The sequence below is a fragment of the Hyla sarda genome, chromosome 3 (genome assembly GCF_029499605.1).
Source record: "Hyla sarda isolate aHylSar1 chromosome 3, aHylSar1.hap1, whole genome shotgun sequence".
NCBI classification, from domain to species: domain Eukaryota; kingdom Metazoa; phylum Chordata; class Amphibia; order Anura; family Hylidae; genus Hyla; species Hyla sarda.
The window spans coordinates 104,717,786-104,733,294 of NC_079191.1; the positions used below are offsets into that span (position 1 = coordinate 104,717,786).

The 15,509-nt window shown below is 41.5% G+C and overlaps 1 protein-coding gene across 1 annotated transcript in view; it reads left to right on the plus strand.

Moving 5' to 3' along the window:
- DIPK2A (divergent protein kinase domain 2A) overlaps positions 1-3,787 on the plus strand; it is a 41,375-nt gene extending 37,588 nt beyond the window's left edge. The window contains exon 3 of the mRNA XM_056564819.1: positions 2,645-3,787. Within this exon, the coding sequence (XP_056420794.1) occupies positions 2,645-2,976 (332 nt within the window). The 3' untranslated portion in view covers positions 2,977-3,787. The remainder of the gene's footprint in view (positions 1-2,644) is intronic.
- The last annotated feature ends 11,722 nt before the right edge of the window (positions 3,788-15,509 follow it).

Genomic DNA, 15,509 nt, shown 5'->3' on the forward strand with positions numbered 1-15,509 from the left:
TGAGAGATGTACCCACTTCTAACCATGCTTACTATGCCCTCCTCTCACCTAGTTTAACATTATCATCCAGAGCTTTATTGAAATTTCCTGCCGCTCAGTCATGCCAACCTGGCAAGGAGGGTGCATCAAGCATGACTAGAAATGGTTGCATTCACTCCTCTGTAACTAGCTATCAACAATTATCCTATGGTTCGAGTGCTAATTTACTGTTTACTGAGAAACTGTGGAATCGCATGGAGCATGACATTGACAGAATGCTGTTCTCCACATCTATAAGGTTATGGGGCACTAGACACCTGACATGTTCCCTTTAAACCACAATCTCCATATCCCCCAGTGGGTTGATCAGAGGTGAGTAATGCACAAATGACATTGGGTTGTTATTTTCGGACATCTAGAAGTGAAGCATTGACATGCAGAAATAGACAAGCGGCACAAAATCAAGCGGCTTCCGCTGAGTGTCAGGAAAGCCAGCCAGATAATATCTTGTCAGCTTGCTTCTGAATCGTGCCCATATTTATCTTGTTCTGGAAGTTCAGCACCTGTTCCTCTATAGACACACATGATTGATTGGTGAAGTCTCTACAGTGATTCATAGGTTTTCCTCCACATAGTCTAGGCACCATGTTTTGTGATGTTGGCTGCTGCTTTTATTTTGCTCTTTCTGTGTTGAAATCTCTAAGAAAACTAAGTGAGCTGGAGCAATATATTTGCTGATATTGGAAAGTAGTCTGGGGAATATTCCAGAATGCTCGACTTTAATTTAATTTCTGATCTAGTTAATCAGTGGGACATGTGCGGCTTTTATATTGGGGTAATTACATTTCTGAGATGTATAGCTCAGATGAAATAATGCCTTTTATTCCATTTACGCTATACCACTTCAGACTTATTTCCAGCTACTTAAAGGAACATGAGTGTAAACATAGGGCATAGTCGTACAATGACGGTCTTTTTCTTGCCATTCCTCTTACCCCTGAAGAGCTTAGAGCTCCTGCATTAAGTGGCTTGTGGCTCACTCTTTAAGATGGCTTGATGCTGCAAAGACCTTTCCTTCTGCATTTAAAGCCAAACAACAAGCCAGCTATATACCCACAAGGTGATTTATTTCAGATGCTTACAGGATGGTTTTAGTGTCTTTTTAATTTCTAAATAAACCCCCCCAGACCTTCCATGTCAAAATGGAGTAATTTTTAGTTTTATGGCCTTCTTTGTGGTACAGGTGCTCTTCATACAGTCGTAGAAACTTTCTACCCAGACAAGAAAATAGTGACTTTAAAGGGGTTCTACAGTTTAGCAAAACGTAACCTCTTATCCACAGGGGGATCCGCATAAGGGGTTAGTGTCTGATTGTGGGGGATCAAACTATTGAGGCCCTTTCCAATCTCCTGAACATGCCTAGTCTCTGCCCTTTCAACTCACTAGTTACTACTTCTCCCCTGAGTGCCCCAGCCACCACCTTCAGAGACGCATTTGTGGTGAACAGGAATGACAGCCCACTCGGCCAATCACTGGCTGAGACAGGATTCCTAGTGATCAGTTTAGTGGACCTTCACTGATGGTAAGGAAAAGTGCATTTCCGAAGGTGAGGACTGGAGTGCCCAGGGGAAAAGCACTTATGCTGGGCCACATTCAGGAGATGGCAAGGGCTCCCAGTGGGTCAGACCACCTGCGATCAGACACTTATGCCCTATGCTGTTATGTTCCTATTTTTAAGAGGAATAACACAAGAAAAGTGCAATGCAGAGTTTTTCTGTGACTTTATTAACAGTAAAAAATGTGTATTTTTATCATTATGCAAATTTTATTATGGATCGCAATTTCAGTCATTTGTCATATATTGCATTGTGTGAAGACAGCCTTACAATAAGATTCTCAGAATGATTTCTTACAATTGTTTCCTTAACGGACATGTCAGGACTGGTGGCAGGTCTATGAAGTGTAGTTGTTACAGGTAACTTTTCAGTATAAGATGTTCTGTGTGTACACAAGCACTAGCATTTTTCTTTTTTCTATTATCACTTCTGTATGTCTTGATCTTAGAGTCTGTATTGTAAACAGGTTTGAGCTGAGTAAATGAGTCTGTCAAGGTGCATAGTAAGGTTATGTTCACATCAGCATTACAGAGCTCAGTTATATGTGTTGAAAATTGGGGTGGGCAGTGTCACAATGGATACAACTGACCATTGACTTTGAATAGGGTGTGTTGGGTTTCTAGAAGATGTCTGTTATCTTGCTGGACTTAAGAAGATAAAAAAAAAATCCTGCACATTCGGTTTTAAATTTTCTGAAGTTCATAATGTTAACTGAATCAGCGAACAGAGCTCCTAATGCAGATGTGAACTAGGCCTAACCTTGATAAAAGGAGAGAAGCCTTTTTTTGATTGCATAAATGCAGTCTCCTAGTCACTTGGACTGCAAAGTTTGTTTGAACTGGTGACCATTTTAAATATTTCCTTGGGGAAGTAATGAATTGTATTCAGAACATTGTTATTTTGTTATCCACCAAATTTTGGATATTATAAATTCTAATGTAAGTCTATTCTAAGTCCTTTTATGTCCTGTTTTTTTTGGATGCATCTTAACCACTAGTTTTGTTTCTCAAGAAATCTTTTCCACTAAATCTTCAAATTGTTCTTTTCAGATAAACCTGAAAACTGGGACGTGTGGTATGAAAGCAAGTTTGATGACTGTGACAAAGAAGCATGCCTTTCTTTCTCAAAAGAAACTCTTTGCTCTCGCACTACTGTGGACCATAACTATTATGCCATTTGCCAGAACCTGCTATCTAGACATGCCATGTGGCGTGGAACTTCTGGTGGCCTTCTTCACGACCCTCCAGCAGAAGTTGCCAAAGATGGCCACCTTGGGACACTGTTGGACGAATGTGCGAACCCAAAGAAAAGATATGGCAGATTTAAAGCTGCCAAGGAATTAAGAGAATACCTTGCACAACTAAGTAATAATGTGAGGTAGCCCATACTGTGTTTGGATTATTTTTTTTCCCTCTTTAATCAATGGAAGGTTTAATTAGTTAGAGCACGTACAGGTTTCAATTACGATTGTATATTCAGACGACCTAACTTCTAAATAGAGGAGCTACATGTGCCAAGGGGTTGACCTGAGGTGGCACAGTGTGGTATACAATCCCTTACTATCATCCCAGTACATGTTCTCATCTAATTAAAACTTCTGGAATTATTGATTTCTCTCTGGTTACCTGAGAGAAAGATCACGTGCCGATCTCCAGGTCCCTGGGGATAATAGACTTTGGTAGCTTAATTGATTATTCATGTGTCAAAAAGTAGTTGACATGACATATTACATTGGTATCACAATTTTTGTGAAGCTGATGCCTTTACTTGGAAAGTTCAAGTTAAGACCGCTGGCCTGTTTTAAAGGCTTATTTTCATATTTTTATGTGGAGAATTCCATTTTCTGGCTCTTGAGTTCTATTTGGGATCTTATCTATGTTGCGTCCTGTTTCCAGTTGAAAGCATTCATGGAAAGATTACTGTATTTTTTTTTTTTATTTAAAGGGCAGGACTCCCATATTTTCTGTCTTTTTTTTTTATTTTTATTAATAATAATTTTGTAATGGCTTTGATTTATGCTGTAAATGTTATCCTGTTCTACATTAAAATTTAGTCATTATTGGGTATCTCTTAAAATGTTTGACCTCTTCCCTCCTTTTCAAATTTTACTTACTACTTTAATATAGGGTACGCTGCTGTCGCTGCTTACAGTTGTCATAAAAGAAATGATACAAGACAGGCAAAATGTGTGCACAACAGGTTACTTCAGGAGAATAAATGTTTTCAAACCTTTACATAATGCCCGTTACCGATGAGTTTTGTCACCCTATCGTGTATTATTAAAGTATTCCACAAGGGCTTTAACATATCTAAAGTTATAACTTTTTTCATTCAGAAGGACTCACAGGTTTTCATTTTATACCACTCCTGGTAAAACTGAAATTTGGACCTTACCTTTCAAATCTCATCAGTGACTACAGTGACTTGTATCCTCTAAGGAAGGAAAGAAGCTCAGCTTTCCTGCTATGCTGACCTTGAATAGTATATTTTCTCAATATCTCTAATCAAAGGCTCTAGTGAGGTGTGAACAGAACCTGGAAATGCTTGTATAGGAGGCATAGTAATGTGGCATACCTTCTTTAATCTGCCCTTAAACTACTGGACTGCATTATTAAATGACTTATAAGATGCCTCCTGGCAGAATGCCAGCTATATTGTAGTTATACACCTCCCCCAAGCCTGTGTTCACATGTTGCAGTTTTTGCCATGGTCTTCCCATAATCATAACAAAACAATACAGGTGAAACTCTGGCCACTCAGGTTCCCCTTCTTAGAATTTTTCTGCTGGCTTCAGATACAGATGTTCTCCAAGGTAGAGCAGCAAATTCTGTAGATTTTTACCACAGAATTGCACCAAATGTTTTCCAAATCACTACAAGTGGTCTAGGGAAAGATCAGCCGCCTAGCAGCAGCAGCACCACATCCCATCCTCCCACTTTTAGGCCTGTCATTACTCTAACTGCATTTACTTATGTAAGGCTGGGTTCACGTCCCGTTTTTACCAATATGGCACCGCATACGGCTGGGGGGAGCTAAAACCTTGTGCTCCCGTATGCCGCCTGTATGTAATTAATTTCAATTAGCTGAGCGGAGTGAAATGCTGATTAAGGTCGGCTCGTTTTTGCCTTGTATGCGGCTTTCCCACCGTACCTAAAACCGTAGTTGACCACGGTTTGAGGTCTGGTGGAAAACTGCATATGGGGCAAAATTGAGCCGACCAAAGTCAGTGTTTCACTCAGGTCGGCTCATTTAAATGAATTACATATGGGGGGCATATGGCAGGGATACCGGAGCGCAAGGTTTTAGTTCCCCCCAGCCGTATGCGGTCCCGTATTGGTAAAAACGTGATGTGAACCCAGCTTTAGGTGTGTGTAACCGATGATGGAGTATGAAGATGTTATATTTCTTACAGCACAACAAAGACTATGGGGAAGATTTATCAAAACCTGTCTAGAGGAAAAGTGGCTGAGTTGCCCATAGCAACCAATCAGATCGCTTATTTCATTTTTGAAAAGGCCTCTGAAAAATTAAAGAAGCAATCTGGTTGCTATGGGCAACCCAGCAACTCTTCCTCTGGACAGGTTTTTGATAAATCTCCCCCTATACTCTTTGACTATTATGTGCACTGGTGGTTCAGTATGCCTTAGTCAGGATGTAAATTGTGGTTACACCATATTTTATATCATTTAATTAACCCCTTAAGGACTGAGAGATTTCACGTTTTTGCAATTTCGTTTTTTCCCACCTTGCCTTTAAAAAATCATAACCCTTTCAATTTTGCACTTAAAAATCTGTATTATGGCTTTTTTTTTGTGCCACCAATTTTACTTTACAGTGACATTAGTCATTTTACCGAAAAATCCACGGCAAAACGGCAAAAAAAATAATTGTGCGACAAACTTGAAGAAAAAATGCCATTTTGTAAATTTTGGGGGCTTCCGTTTCTACGCAGTACATTTTTTGGTAAAAATGACACCTTATCTTTATTCTGTAGGTCTATACGGTTAAAATGATACCCTACTTATATAGGTTTGATTTTGTATTACTTCAGAAAAAATCATAACTACATGCACGAAAATGTATACGTTTAAAATTGTAATTTTCTGAGCCCTATAACTTCTTTATTTTTCTGTGTTCAGGGCGCTATGAGGGCTCATTTTTTGTGCCATGATCTGAAGTTTTTAGCGGTACCATTTTTGTTTTGATCAGACTTTTTGATCACTTTTTCACTTTTTTGTGGTATAAAAAATTATCGAAAATGCGCTATTTTGGACTTTAGAATTCTTTTGCACGTAAGCCATTGAACGGTGGTTTTAAAAGCAGTATATTTTTATAATTCGGACATTTCCGCATGCGGTGATACCACATATGTTTATTTTTATTTACACTGTTTTATTTTGTTACTAGGAAATGCCGGGTGATTAAAACTTTTAATTCAGAAGGAAATACCCGAAAGGGTTAACTTTTTTTTTTTTTTTACCCTTTTTTTTATTTTTTTTGCGAGCTCATAGCTCCTATAGGGACCTATGAGCTTGCAATGGCTGATTGCATACACAGATTGTTGCCTTGCGGTTGCATGGCAACAAGCTGTGTAATCGGCGGTTGATTGCTCCAGCCTGTAACTCAGGCATGGAGCAATCAGTCGGGATGCCGACGGAAGAAGGTAGGGACCTTCTTCTCTCCCGGGTAGCTGATCGGGGCATCAGGAAACATTTACTTTCACTTTCGATGCGGCGCTCAGCTTTGAGTGCCACATCGGAAGGGTTAATAGCACGTGGCCGAACGATCGCAGCCGCGCGCGATTAGCCACGGGTCCCGGCTGTGAATAGGTGCCGGGACCATCCCGCTATGATGCGGGGTCCCGCCGGGACCCCGCATTATAGACAGGGACAGGACTTAGGACGTATTCATATGTCCTAAGTCCTTAAGGAGTTAGAGTAGCTCCCACCATCCTATATATATTTTTTTTTTTCTGTCCCTGCCTATTGTCCATCTATCCCTAACCCCCTCCCTGCCTTAAATTTTTTTTTTTTTTTACTATATTAAAAAGGCCTTTTGTCTGCCTTGTAGTGTGCTCACTACCAGGCAGACTTCCGCAGCAGGAACGACGTCACTGATTCCTGCTGGGGCCGACATATCCGCCCAGGGCTCTTCTACACAGGGTTCCTCCAGCTGTTTCACCACTACAACTCCCAGCTTCCCCTGACATCTATTGGCTGTCAGGACATGCTGGGAGTTGTAGTGGTGAAACAGCTGGAGGCACCCTGTGTTAAAAACAATATTTTTCCATGGCCGCGGCGCAAGCCGAAAACCCAAACGCCCCACCCACCCACGAACACCGCTACCCGAACCCTGACGCGCAACCCCTGTCTGACTGGCAGGGAGCGAGCACAGCCTGACTAGATTTGGACCGATGCCGGCGTGACGTCACACCAGGCTGCAGCTGGCCACTAGGAGGGAGACCCCTAGTGGACGGTTTTCAAATGTAAATTAAAACATGTAAAAGAAAAATAATAAGCTATATTAGAGATATGTTGTAGTACATAAGTACTACAACATATAAAAAAAAAAGTTGGTGACAGTGCCCATTTAAACTATTTGGAACAAAGTGCATTTATTAGCACATAAACTTACTGTACAGAAGGCACAATAGTTCTGTCCCTTTTTCAGCACAAAACTCCAACATATCTAGTGAATGAATAAGTAATAGCCTCTGAAAAGTAATGAGGGGACAGGACTTTGTTTGTGAAGCCCCACCCCTGTAATTACATGTAGAATATGCATTCAATTACCCATACCCATAAGCTGTTGCTAGGTGGCTGTCCTTTTCTCTAAAGAATGTCGTTTGCAGGTCAGATTCCTGCAAACCTGTTTAGCTTCTAATAGCATATACTGAACTATATTAGCAAAAGAAATCCTGGAGTACTACCTTAAAGGGGTACTTCGCCCCTAGACATCTTATCCCCTATCCAAAGGATAGGGGATAAGATGTCAGATCGCGGCGGTCCCACCGCTGGGGACCCCCGTGATATACCATGCAGCACCCACCTTTAGCGCCTTCCAGAACCACTGAAGGCGTCCATCTCAACCACAAAGCATAGTGATGTCATGGCTCCGCCCCCGTGTGATGTCACGCTCCGCCCCCTCCCATAGACTTGCATTGAGGGGGTGGAGCATGACGTCACTATGCTCCGTCCCTGTGATCACCAGTAATCAGACCCAGAGCGAACACGCTCCAGGGACTGATTCTAACGGGGTGCGGCGGAAGATCATGGGGGTCCCCAGCGGCAGGACCCCCGTGATCAGGCATAAAGGAGTACCCCTTTAAGTTTATAGTCTTAATCCTTTTATTTTTGGCTTTTCCCCTTTTAGTGGGAGAAAAACTATCAATAAACAGGTTAGTGCTACAGTTGTTGCAGTTTAAACACATTTCCTTATGAAGAAAAGTAAAGTTACCCCCCCCCCCTGTTGGCAGATCCTATTAATTTTCCACTTTGGAGATTGTTTGTAATTTATATTTGGCAGAGCAGAAGTATGTACTCAGATGGACAGGTTTAGTCCAACTCGTGTATAAAAGTAAGGCTATGTAGAAACTGTAAACTCCATGAAGGAGATTTATCAAGAGATTTAGAGGGTTTTTTTTTTTTTTTTTTTTTTTTTTTTTTTTTTGGCTTACAAAAGTCCCACAAAAAGTTGCACGTGAGCAACTTTTTGTGCGACTTTGTGGGTAAGCAAAAATACCTAAGCAAATTTCAGTTTTCACTTTGCAGTGGTCAGGAATTTATCAAGTGCGAAAGTCACACATGAGCAAAAAAAGTCGCAAGTGTAAGCCAGGTCAGACCTGGTTTACAAACTTGCTTTTGACAGCATTTAAAAAAGTGTCAGATGCGACTTTTTGTGCAACTTGTTGCGCAGCTCACCATCCCGGCCCCCACTCACATCTACCACCCTTCTGCAAGCTGTTGGGGTGACAACTCCTAGCATGTCCTCACCACTGTAAGGGCATGCTGGGAGTTCTAGTCCTGCAGTAGCCAGCGGGTGGGTGGTGGATGTGGGTGAGGGGCCGGGGAGCAGAGCTTTACAAAAAGTTGCACGAAAAGTCGCAAGTGCGACTTTTTGTAAAGCTCTGCTCCCCAGCCAGCTGCTCACATCTACCACCCACCCGCTAGCTACTGCAGGACTAGAACTCTCAGCATGCCCTTACAGTGAGGACATGCTGGGAGTTGTAGTCCCAACAGCTTGCGGGCAGGGGGCTGGGGAGCGGAGCGGCTGACAAGAATATGAAATTACAGCACTGTAACTTCACATTTCCCGGGCGGACCTGTGATTGGTCCAGACATCCTGGCCAATCAGCTGCCAGAGGGAAACCGTGCCGTAACTTCATTTTCCCTACTGGGAATCCAGGGAGCAGAGCACCAGCCTGCTTTCCTGGCTTCCTTGTCACCCGCCCATGCCGCACTACTACAACTCCCAGCATGCCCTTACAGTAAGGACATGCTGGGAGTTGTAGTGGTGCAGCGCTGGCGGGTGACAAGCTTGCAATCTACCCGCACATCTCCCGCTGACGCCGCACAACTACAACTCCCCGCATGTCCTTACTGCAAGGGCATGCTGGGAGTTGTAGTCGTTCGGCACAGGCGGCAGGACATGTGTGAGCGGGTGAAAGGCTTCCCTGACTTCTCCCACCAGCTGCCGTCGCATGACAACTCCTAGCTGGTCCTTACAGTGAGGACATGCTGGTAGTTGTAGTCGTGCGACGCGGGCAGGTGACCATAAATGTACTAACCTTTTTTCTGTGTTTTTTTTTTTTTTCTCATTTCAGATCTGTGTTTTGTTTCCTGTTAATAAAATGGTTGAGTGCTTGTGAGTTTTTTTTTTTTTTTTTTACTTTACTGGCTTAGTAGTGAAAGCTTATAGATGCAGTCCATTACTAAGCCGGGGCATTAGCCCCCAAAGAACTAGGTATCTGGCTGAGAAAGAAAATGTTGTTCCCCCCATTTTTATTCTCAGCCAGATACAACCAAGCAGATACAGCCTGACATTACCAGGGTGGGCGAAGACCATTATTCCTGGCCCTCCCCAGCCTAAATAACGCTAGCCTGTTACCGCCTAGGCCCAGGGGCACAATTTTTGGACGCTGTTTTGGGTCTGTTGGTACCAGCACTTCCGGTCACCCAGGGTAATAATTGGGGGTTAGCGCTAGCTGGTTTTAGGGGCTAACGCTATGCCCCGGCTTAGTAATGGATTCAGCCTTTTAGACAGCTTCCACTACTAAGCCTGTTAAGTAAATTTAAAAAAATGTTTATAAAACTTATCTTTAAAAAACATGATATATGTGTATATATATATATATATGTTTGTGATTATATATATATATATATATATATATATATATATATACATAAAAATGTGCTAAAATATATATATGTGTGTGTGTGTGTGTGTGTGTGTGTGTGTGTGTATACAAAAAAATCGCAACAAAAAAATAAGGAAGGAAAAAATAGCTGGGTGCAGGCAACTAGTTGGCCCAGGTCACATGCTCAAATCCAGATATATAGCAAAAGATAGTCGCAAAAAAAATTTTGGGGAGTGCTGCGACTATCTTTTGCTATATATATTCTTGAACATTTTTTTTTTTTTCACAGCTGCGATTTTAGGTGGGGGTTACAAATTGGTGTTCTGAAGTAATTTGTTTTTGCTTGTGTGCTAAAAAATGGCATTCAAAAGCGATTTACTGTTTTTACTTATGTGAGCTTTGCAAATTTATCAAAGGTGGATACAGTCCTAGGAAAGAGCCTCCTAGGACTGTATCCACCTTTTCCAGCCCACGGGAGTACCTGAAAGCTGAACTGATTTATGCAGGATAAGTCATCAACGGCCGAGCTGAGAAGTTTGTGACGAATCGAATTTACTGTAAGTTCGCTCATCTCTAGTAGCTAGCACACAGTGTATACCTTTACGGTACAGGGAGCTGTTTTCTGTGTTCAGAAGCACCTGCTGGAACACTGTACCATAAGCTATAAGCTGCCTGTTCTCTCCCTCAGGTGTAGGTAAAGGAGTGTAGAAAATACCGGGTACCTGGCATGATCCACTGTAAAAGGACTTGATCCAAGCAGGTCGTATTTAAAGATATTTATTGATGACCAAGGTGCACAGACACGTTTCAAGGTGACAACCTCTCTTTCGATGTGGCTATGGCATTACCTTATGGTAATACTTATATACCTCAATGTGCTATAAGTTGTGTCTTGGAAAATACAACAACCAAAGGTGAGCAGTTTATTCAATGTAATAATACTTGCAGCAACAAGTCACCGTATGTAATAGGATTTTAGTGTACTCAAAACAGATTCACAGAAAAAACACTAAAACATTAAACTTTAATAATTATCCATTTAAAACTGATCCATTATAGATCCTGTGGCCAACACACAAAGAAAACTTGAAAAATAGAAAAAATATATATATTGCTGCATACAGTCCCAATGATGGGTAATAAATGCAGTCTTACAAAAGATATAGTAAAAATACACTCAGAGTATTGCTCAATCAGATAATATTGTGAAATGAATACCTACCTAAGGGTGGGTACAAAGGTAGGGAAAAGATGGGACAGGGTGCTATAGGGAAATGTATAGGCCAATTGGTGCGTGCGGCCACTACTTAACACTTACCCTATAACCACCCTACAGCTATTCCTGCCGCTAGGCGAAGTGAACGCCCTGATAAGGGCGGCCCCGCTCCGGAACCTAAAGCTAGACCGTCCCTAGAGTGCCCTTATCTAACACAGATGGGAAAGAGTCTCACTATCTCACTGGGGAGCCCTGTCTGGCTATAGGATAGGGATTGGATACCCTAGGCTATTTGTATTTATATACCCATCGGCGAGTAGTGGATACTCAGGTAGAGGATATGCGGTGTTACCACCTAGGTTAATCCTACAATGGGGGGTACTTATTTAGGGTGCGTTCCCACAGGGCGTATACGCAGCGTATTTGACGCTGCGCAAATTTTACGGCAGCAGCGGGAAATACGCTGCGTATCCCTTGCTCCAGAGGGCACACACAGGGCTTTCCGGCGGTAGCCCTATGTGTGTAGTGAGTTTTGGAGGCGGGGCCGTGTGTCGGCGTGTCTGTGACGCGCGGCCCCACCTCCAAAACTCACTACACACATAGGGCTGCCGCCGGAAAGCTCTGTGTGTATAGTGAGCAAGGGATACGCAGCGTATTTCCCGCTGCTGCCATACATTTTGCGCAGCGTCAAATACGCTGCGTATACGCCCTGTGGGAACGCACCCTAAATGTGGATGCGTCCTGCCACCTAATACTCTTGTATGGGAGATGGAGATATCATACAGAGGGATAGAAGAATATTGGTGTATAAGGGTAAGTAATCCACAAGTTGTAGAAAATATATAATATCATACACAGGAATAGCAGAAAATATATATATATAGTTGGTCAGAGATTCGATCACTAATACCAAGCTGTCAATATCGCAGACCACCTCAAAACCACAATTGGCCTGATATCACTTATATAGTATCTGCATATTGTATAGGAATTAACTCACATATAATAAAACACATATATCCGTCTCTGTATTCCGTCTCTGTATGTGAATTGATCTCAGGTTTTAGCACATAACACAGAAAGTTAAAGCCAATATGCTCAGCCAAAAAGAAAATCCGATAGGTTCTCACATGATGTATATAAAAGGAAAGCTGATACTTATCATATTCTGATTGAGGATATACTCTGGTGTAAAGTCCCTTGGGTCCGTTTTAAATGGATAATTATTAAAGTTTAATGTTTTAGTGTTTTTTCTGTGAATCTAATAATACTTGCAACACCTTGCACTACAATACTTCTCTATGGGAAGCTCTGCTTATCTTTTTTGTCTAGTTTTCTCTCCCTCAGGTGTATACGGTCTCCATGCATAAGCTGGTCTTTCTATGTTATATGAGCTATAAGATATTTTGTTTTTTTAAGGGAGCTGATAAAAAAAAAAAAACCTTAGGCAAGTTACTTTTTGAAATACTTTGATGAAAGTAGCAATGGCAGATGCCAGCTTCCAGCAAGCCTAATTCCTTTTGACTTGTGTTTAAAGCAGAAGGTTCATATCAAAGATTTGTTTAAAATTGTGTATTTATTAAAGACCGACACATGTAAAAAATACTTTTCTCCTATGTCACATTATACATGCATTCCTTTTTACCTTCTGTAATAATCCCATCAGTAATAATTTATTCACTTCAACCACTTAAAGGGGTACTCCACCCCTAGACATCTTATCCCCTATCCAAAGGATGTCTGAGTGCGGGGATCCCACCGCTGGGGACCCCCGCAATATAGCATGCGGCACCCACCTGTTTCTTGTCCGGAAGTGCTGGAGGGTCTGGGTCGCGACCACGGGAACCGAAGTCCGTGATGTCACGACTCCGCCCCCGTGTGATGTCACACCCCGTCCCATCAATGCAAGTCATAGCAATTGTACAGTTTCTGCTGAACTTTGAAGCCCTCTGATGTCTTCCAAAAGGGAAAACATGTCAACTTTATGATGCAAACATAAAGTAGACATATTGTATTTGTGAATCAAAATATAATTTATTTGGAATGTCTATTTTCCTTATAAGCAGAGAGCTTCAAAGTTAGAAAAATGCCAAATTTTCAATTCTTTCATCAAATTTTGGAATTTTCTTCACCAAGAAATGATGCAAGTATCGACAAAATTTTACCACTAACATAAAATAGAATATGTCGCGAAAAAACTGTCTCTGACTCAGAATGAAAGGTAAAAGCATCCCAGAGTTATTAATGCTTAAAGTGAAAGTGGTCAGATGTGCAAAAAACGCTCTGGTCCTACAGTGAAAATTGGCCTGGTCCTTAAGGGGTTAAGGCTGGTGCTTTGTCTCCTCAGTTTAGCTGCTGTGTATAAAACTATTTATCACAGGTTCACCAGGAATTCACTTCATGATTTCTAGAACAGTAAGGAATGAATAAATTTTTTGATTTATTATTAAAGCACCATGAAAACATCTGGGAATTGTCCTAGCAAGGCAAACCTGAACAGTCTGCTAAGACATCGATTTCCATCCAGGATTTTTCCAATTTCAGTGACATTAGCTTCACAAATTGTTTAATATAAATTTTCCCTGACCTATTAAATCATGTATATTTACTCTAAAATTCATCTCACCAGGTGTACTGATACCTTTGTACCTCTGTATGTCCTTTGTGCACCCCCATAAAGCCTGTATATATAAAAATACAGAAAATAGTACTACAGAGAAATTTATAGAAATATATCTCTAGTAAAAATGAATCTATTTTTCATTTAACATTTAGAGGCTGATTAAAATACATAAATGAAACACAAATATTGAAAATACTCGTGGGGAACAGTGGAGAAGAAAATTAATTGGCAGGACATTTATCGGTATTTAGAGCACTTTTCTTTTCTTTTTTTTTTTGCTCCCTCTGTGCTAAGAACTTTTTGTGCAACTTTTGTGGGTAAGAAAAAAAAAAAGTTGCAAACAACCTTATCTAAGCAATTTTAAGTTTTCACTTTGCAGTGGTCAGATATTTATGATGTGTGAATGTCGCATGTAGACAAAAGGAAGTCGCAAACCCCTTTAAAAAAGTTGGAAGTAAACTCCAGGGAGTACAAAACTCCTGGAGCAAATTGAAAAAGTCGTAAAAGTAGTCTCACAAAAGTCTCAACTGCGACTTGTGTTTTGCTTGTGTGCTCCAAATTGATCAAACCCCTGTGTTGGTATGATAAATATGTAGCACATAAGCAATTCCTCCCTATTGAATTTAGATCCCATGCATTAGTGAGCTTTCTTGGGCTATGTGTGAGGGACTATTTTCTATGCTAGTCAGTGGAGGGAGACAAGTGAGCTGTGATAGCTGTTGGAAAAGGGGAGAAAAAAAACACACTGGAGTCATAATGGATAGATGTAAAATGTAAGACAATATATGATATATATATATATATATATATATATATATATATTTTTTTTTTTCCCCATCGCCATGACAGCACCACCTTAGAGAGGGACTCCTCTCCTCCGCCTCAAGTGGCTTCCTGTCCCTATGGGAAGCCTGGAGAAGGAGCCCTGTCTCAAGTGGGGCTCTAAGATATTAGAATGGCTGTGGGATGCTTTATGCTGGGCCCCTCGGTGTAGGAGCTAGGCTCACATTTTTTTCCTCATGTTTAAATCTCCCGCACCTTCCCCCTCTCCTCTCCACCAGCAGCCTGCGCTGACTTACTAAATATTATGTCCGACGCCGCTAGTATGCAGGCTGGTTGCGGCTGGGCTGTCGGAGGATCCCAGCATCTGTGCACGGATAGCTGCGAGGCAGCTGCGGCCAGTATAATGGTACGATATAGTAACGCTGCGGAGGAGGTCAAAGGGGGCGGATGTGATGTCACACACCGGGCCTCCGGCGTGCAGGAGGCAGCAGATTTAAAAGGAAGGTTTTTTTCTGCCATTTTGTCTCCTGTTGTGAGCCGGCCAGTCATTCCATACCTGTCCAGCATTGGAGTGGGGGATTTTTCCTGTACATCCAGCATGAGTACCAGCGGTGACAACCCAAAGCGTACTCCATCTGACTCATCTACAAGGACGCCATCTACGGGACCAGCGGTTCCTGAGTGAGTGTATTTTATCTATGTTGTTTTCTAAATTATTGTCTTTTTGGTTATTTTCAGCAGGATAAGATGATGATGCACCTAGGAAAGCTTCCAAAAAGACAAACAAATTGTGAATGTACAGTGGGGATCAAAAGTTTGGGCACCCCAGGTAAAAATTTGTATTAATGTGCATAAAGAAGCCAAGGAAAGATGGAAAAATCTCCAAAAGGCATCAAATTACAGATTAGACATTCTTATAATATGTCAACAAAAGTT